Below are 6712 nucleotides of genomic sequence, written 5' to 3'. Positions count from 1 at the left end.
GGGGGGGGGGGGGCTGAGCAGAGCAGCACTCAGGAAATCTGTTGAACTCTTTCCTCCGGCAAAAGTGCTAATTCCTTAATCAAATTCAATAGTGAAAAATTGAGTCAGCGCAGAGGAAGTTATTGTCTGTGCCGGTGTGTAATGACACCTGAAACCATCATGCGGGCCGCTGTTACTTCATCTCCTCCTCGTCCTCTCCTCATTGCTCATCTCTTGAAAACAGGCCAACATCCCACACACACAAAATCATGCTCCCTCTCACTCTCTCTCTTTCTCTGAGCAGCACTCTGTGCTAATTACTCTCCGTTTCCATGGCAATGGGTAGCACCTCTTTTCTTGTTATCTTGGATAGCCCATTGCAAACATGCCTCGCATCACATCATCTGACTGAAGCAACACTTTATATAGTTGAGCGGATAGATTTTATCTTGCAGCTAAGAGATTGACAGCCGCCTCCCAATTATCAAGACTGTACAAAGAAATGAAGTTTTTCTATTGGGATTCTTAAAGGAATAATCCAGATATATACAGTATTATCAATCCGTGGTTTATTCATTTATTTCTTCATAATGTATTTGACATAAAAGGGTTTCTGTATTTCTGTTATTGTCTGTGCTCCTCTCACGGGTTTGACATGGGCGGGGCTCATTTTGGAAAATGTGATGTCACAAAATGTGCTGACTGAGTGTTAAACTCTTAAATAAATACTCTCAGATGTTATCTGCAACTCATAGAAATACTTAAATACTTTTAGATTTCAAACCAAGTCTTCAGGGGGTTGAAAGTTTTTCCTTACAAAACAAACAAGGAGTCACGGACATTTCATCATGTTTATTATTTGACCTCATGGTACTGTATTCCAGCAGAACAGATGGAATAGCAAGATTACCATAAATAATAATAGATTAATTAATCAGTGGTAGGCATTATTATTCAACAGGGACCTTTAATCAAGTTATAATAAAAGGATCTTTTCAACTTGTATGGCCCCTCTGCCTCCTTCCTGTCAGCTATAAGCTCTGGATGTCGCACATTAGGCTCCGTATAAGTGAGTCACTTTGACATAGTCACGAGTTTCTATATATAAACATGTAACTCAGGAGGGGAAAATATGTTAACACCGGAACGGGTCAGAAGACAAGCAGGGGTGGTAATTACAGGCGGAAGAAACAACATTGGGGTGGATTCAAGGACTGTGTGTGTTTGAGTCGAACCTGAGAGCGGGATGGAGGGGCCGAGAGACTATCGCAGTCTTAGTGGCCCTCAGTTCATTACTCATTAAACACATAGGAATGTGCTGTCTCTGTGTCAGGCTGAATGGAGCCAGACTTTAAAGAATTTTAATTTAAAGGACTGAATTTCATTTACATTTCTGCTGATTTATAACAGAGGTTTCGTGTGGTAAAATCCACAAACAGGAATTAGCTCTTTGCAACTTCAGGCAAGTAGTTGACAATAAACAGCATTACCACAGATTCTGTTTATACTACACCACCAGTACACATAAATGTCAGTAATAAACCCATAAAAGCATCCGTTTATTCTTTTTCTTGAATAAACTCACTACTAATCAGTGTTCATTTTCCAATATTAACATGTAGTTCAGTTGTGTTGCGCAGAATAAAAAGTGGGTTTACCCCTCCTCATTGCACGTGCCTTAATACCACATTATCCTCAATGACCCTGGGTTTTATGAATGGGCAGCAGGAAGCTCTGCCATTGGCTGAAAGTGACAACCAATCAGGGAGAATCATTTGCAACAGAGGTGGATGAATGGACGAGTCAGACATTTTTAGAGGTCAGGGCCTGGTGTGTGTGTGTATGTGTGTGTGTCTGTAGGTGTGCGTGTGTGTGTACATTGTGTGTGTGTGTGTGTGTGTGTATGTGTGTGTGTGAGTCTCACACATTGACCTACTTGGTTTATTGCAGGCGTCTATACATAGCTGTGGGAAACGCAGGCAGACAATCGGCCCGGTTAAAATTAGCAGTCAGGGCCACCTGTCTGTTTCTCACAAAGGCGGAAACGAGAGAGCAGGCAGGGCAGAGATGGAGGGAACAGGGAGGAAGGAAAGGGGGAAAAGAGGGACGGGAAGGGGGAGGGAGGGCATTGATCACTCCGCTGGTTTAACTCCTCTCTTGCTCTTTCTCCCCTTTTTTTCCTCACTCAACACAGGGAGACATTGTTAGGCAGTCTGGATTTGAGCGGGGGGGGGGGGTTGGTGGTCCGGGCCAGGCAGAGTTCACATACCTCTCTGCTGGAACGCTGCCAGATTTCACAGACGATATAGGTGGATAATATAGGGAGAGGAGAGTTAAAGGACTAATCCAACTTTTTGTGATTTACTTTTTACAATTAGAGCCCATTGAACACCTTTTTTTTTCACTGCTTTACAATTACAGAGCCCCTCTGCCACCTGCACCCACCACCTCCACCCCCACCCCTCTTTTTAACATATAACACTATTGTCACTGTATCGCAAAACTCAAGTTTCCTGCCTTTGTCGTGTCAGACAGCCAACAGGAAGTCTTCGTCTTCTTAACTGACATGCACATTAAAACTGGCATCTTGTTTCCTAGAATCCACACCCACACTTGGTTTTGTTCCTGTGTGCCTCCGCCAAAGTAAAAGAGTTTGTGGGTGGAGAGTCAAAATGTTTTCAGAACAGCAAAATACAGTATGTCAGCACTGCATTACGGCCACCTGAGAATTCAGCTCTTATTATTACTTTCAAATGCATTGAAATATTAAAAATAAAATGCTGGATACTTAATTTCCCATGGGAATAAACTCAGCCGTCTTCTTTCCTATGTGCAGCTTCACAGTCAAACTCATATGAATAAAATGATTCTCATCCCAGTGTTTTTCTTTTCCAGGACTCCCGTCAGTCTTTGAACCAGAGGCCGACACCCCAGGAAAAAGTTGGTGGAAAGTCCTCCAGTGTCCATCTGTGTGGCAGGCAAAATGGACGCTGCAACAGCATGGCTCAGACGGCCATCTTGGTTTTCAGCGTGGGAGCAGAGGGACAGCACTGCGCCAAAAGACAAAGAGGGAGATGAGGAGAGAAATGGCAGAATTTAGCTTTTTTTTCCCACATGCACCTCAAACTCTTTTCAATCTGTCAGTTGCCATTGTTTAGCTTTTTGGATTCTCTGAAATTTTAGAGCCTTTTATGATTTATGTAAATCTTCCCACAAGGCTCTGGTGGGAACAGATGTTGCAAAAATCCTGCTAGGTCACCAAAAAGTTAAAAAAAAAAAAGGATAAAATGAGGCAAAATTAAGAGTCTGTAACCATGCTAACAGTAATGAGTCGCTGTACCAGATTGTTAATATATTTCCAATGTCTTAACATATAGTCAATTTCTTTACAAAAAAAAGTGGTGAACCAACCAAATAATGCAGTTTGTTCAGTCCCTCCTGAGAGTGGAAACACACTGATGTGGATTTCTTTGTTTCAGCGACCATCTTGTAACACTAAAAACAACACCTGGAACCTGCCATGTTGCAGGAAGTGTGAAGGGGGTTTAAGAGTTCCTGGAGAGCGGACACACTGCAGAAACATTGTATGTGAAAAATCTGAGTCAAACAACCTTTTCACACGTTACCAACACAGGAAAATGGCAGAGCATCTATGTTTGAAGGTGCAAGTGGGAAAAGAGCTTCTGTCTGTTGTATTGTTAGCAGAAAAATTTAAGAGGGTTTCTTTTTGTATTAGAGCTGTGTTACAGTGGTTTAAAAAATGTTATATGATGTTTTTTTGTTTCTTTACAAACTGTAATCTTAGTCACATCTGCACCTGTCATTATATTAGCGACATATATCCATGGGGATCCTTCTTGTTTGTCACGTTCTCTCAGCATGAAGTTGTTTTCCTCCTCATCATTTCCCGTCTTGGCTGAAATGTGAACATCAGACAGGCGGCCATTTTGGCTCTGACTTGAGCTCCAGAGCCACAGGGCACCCAGCGGTTGCTCAGTAGTCAGTGTAGATCCTGTGGGGCTGGCAGCAGCTACATCTGGCTACTGGGTCTCTGCTGGCAGCCATGTCATTCAGGGAATATGACGACGATGTGCAGGCTTATGGCATGATTGAATAATCATATTTAATGAGCTCTCTAGAATGTTTCTGAACTAGATTAGTGGGTTACTTTCTAACAGTGTTTTCCATGTGCAGTTCACACCATCCCCTTGTGATCTTTTCTGCTACGCAGCTTTAAAATTTCAAAGAAGTGTCTCGACAGCCCACCCACTGTGAAGAGAAAAGCCTCCAGCAGAGAAATCTCAGACTGCATGGGTAGTTTAGAGAGGGAGCACCACCAGCAGGAATTTTATGTTAAATGAATATGAAGTAATGAGATACTGGGTAAGTTCTGGACCTGGCATACAGTGTAGGATTCTGTGTGTGTCAGTCTACAGCTACATTGTCTGCTGGGTTTCAGGCCTATACTCACATTTTATCATTATTTTGAATATTTACTGTAAATCCATTTACTGTAAATAGTATCATCGAGGACTGTGGTATGTTAAAGGAGCCATGGAGCATGGATAATTTGACAACTTTGTGTTTATTGACTCATCATAAAACATTCTTCAAACAATAAAACAATTTTAAATGTCCGTTTCTGTACAATGCTTGCTAAGCAATTTTATTTATATATAGAAAATGTAAGAGGAGTTGTGTTAAAATGACAAAACTCCTTCAAATTTAATGGCAGGTATTCTGGAAAAAATAACAGCATTCCATCAACAAATATTTTCAAGCAATAAATATGTATTTATAAATAGTTTAAATTTACATCAAGATTAGAAACAACAAAACAAAAATCACAAATTAAACTTTTATTCCATCAGTCTATGTGCAACCCATTTTCTTTGTGACTTGGCTAGTAAGTTTTTTTTTTTGAAGTTTTTTTTCTTTTTTTTTTTTACCTAAGAAACAAACAAAATGTCATAGTTTTGAAAAGAACAAGACAAAGATAAAACATAAAAGCTGTAAAAAAAAAAAAAAAAAAAAAAAAAAAAAAAAAAAAAAAAAAAAAGAAAGAAAGAAAGAAAAAAAGGAAAGAAATAAAAGAAACAAACTCACCTAAACTCTTCACATTACAAATTTTTTTGGAGATTTTGCTGTCCAAAGAGTCTTAAAATTACTATCTACCATAGAAAATGACCAGTTAGGCTAGTGCTCCTTATAAGGAAAAACTGAAGAAAATTTGGGGGAAATCTATAAATCAAAGCCAACATTTCATCCTGTTACCAGAATAGAAAAAGAGAAAAAGGGAGGGGGAGAGAGAGAGAGAGGGAGAGAAAGGTTGTCAAGTCAGTAGTCTTTTACGGGTGGTGTTGCCAGTTGTGACAGTTAACAAGTATCTACAAAACATTTTTATCACGCATTAAAGAATCCCACTCCTCCCCCTCGTCCCCCTGTTCCCAACCGTTTTTGATTAAGTCCTCCATTAAAACAGGGCTGAACCATTGTCACTAGAGGGGGCTGGGAGAGGGCGGGGAGGGAGAAGAGAGAAACGAGTCCTGTTAGTGAGCTCGGTGGCGCCCCCCTCTGGAAGGGCCAGGCCCCAGCACTTCAAACAGGTTGCATAGACAGACACACTCAGCCTCCAGCCGTCGCTATGGAGACCAGCCATATGGGAGGGGCGGTGGTGAGGGTGGGGAGACGGCCTTGGCTTTCCTGAATATCAGAAATGGTCCGTGTATGTAGATGTTTGTTTTGTTCTGTTTTTTAAATCTTAATACAAGTTCCTGTGCATGGGCGTCATGGCTCCACAGCAGAAGAAGAAAGAGGTGTCAACTAATGTCAAGATGAAGATGAATGAAGAGGAGGGGCCTGGGGAGGAAGATGACACATGAGAATTAGTCGGGTCATTGAATTCATCAGCTTGAGGCCTCTGTGGTCAACAGGTCAATACAGCATAGACACAAAGAGCAGTTTAACTTTAACCGTTGTATCGCAGGTATACTGGTATTATTATGGTGTGAAAAACAACTTTCACAGAGACTTACAAAGTCTCGCTTGATAATCGGTAGCAATAAACATTTAGCTCTTTCAAATTTCTGTACTGATGCAGTTCCAAGAGGAACCACGCCCATTCTCCAGTGAGAATGACAGACTTTTATTTTATCACATCCCTGACTTGGTTTGGGATGTAGATTAAAAGCAGTGATAGGAAATTAAATGCCATTAATTTACATTTTGTACCTCTCACATAAAATGAAATTGAAAACTTGTTGACTATCAGCATTATAAAAAGTTTGGATTTTCAAACACCTTAAACATTAAATTTGAGATAAATTGTTTCACATAAATGAATTGAGTTTTCTTTCCCTCTGAAAGAAGAACTGTGTGCAGCTCTCCCTCCGGCTGCGGACTTACTAATGTGAACTGGTCGTAGACCTGCATCAGGTCCTCCATCCTGTGCTGTTCCAGCACCACAAAGTCGTCCAGTGTGGCGCTGCCTTTCCTGGCACAGTCCTGGCAGTGGACCACGTACTGCTTCTTGGAGAGGAGCTCGCGGCGCACAAACAGCAGGTTGAACACCTCCACCTGCAAAGTACACACACACACACACACACACACACACACACACACACACACACACATACATACACATATATGCATTAATGGGTGGCACAAACTCTTAATAACTTCAACCTAATGCAAAATTCATCCCCATGTCACTTCTATTGTAACTCCGAGCTGT

General features: G+C 41.1%; 1 protein-coding gene and 1 long non-coding RNA gene across 3 annotated transcripts in view; one reads left to right on the top strand and one right to left on the bottom strand.

Annotated features, from left to right (window-relative positions):
- Positions 1–4616, top strand: part of LOC147817397 (uncharacterized) — an 8513-nt gene extending 3897 nt beyond the window's left edge. The window contains exon 2 of the long non-coding RNA XR_015436415.1: positions 2875–4616. This is a non-coding gene — a long non-coding RNA (uncharacterized LOC147817397). The remainder of the gene's footprint in view (positions 1–2874) is intronic.
- LOC111646207 (lysine-specific demethylase 6A-like) overlaps positions 4546–6712 on the bottom strand; it is a 27935-nt gene continuing 25768 nt past the window's right edge. For both annotated transcript variants that reach the window (XM_023395646.2, XM_023395647.2), the window contains 2 exons: positions 6385–6555; positions 4546–5838 (listed from right to left, as the gene is read on the bottom strand). In XM_023395646.2, coding sequence (XP_023251414.1) covers positions 5809–5838; positions 6385–6555 — 201 coding nt within the window. In that variant the 3' untranslated portion in view covers positions 4546–5808. The remainder of the gene's footprint in view (positions 5839–6384; positions 6556–6712) is intronic.

Source organism: Seriola lalandi, unplaced genomic scaffold, assembly GCF_002814215.2.
Source record: "Seriola lalandi dorsalis isolate HSWRI2012SDOR001 ecotype SW California unplaced genomic scaffold, Sedor1 jcf7180002054966, whole genome shotgun sequence".
Lineage (NCBI taxonomy): Eukaryota > Metazoa > Chordata > Actinopteri > Carangiformes > Carangidae > Seriola > Seriola lalandi.
This window is presented reverse-complemented; position numbering and strand designations above follow the sequence as displayed.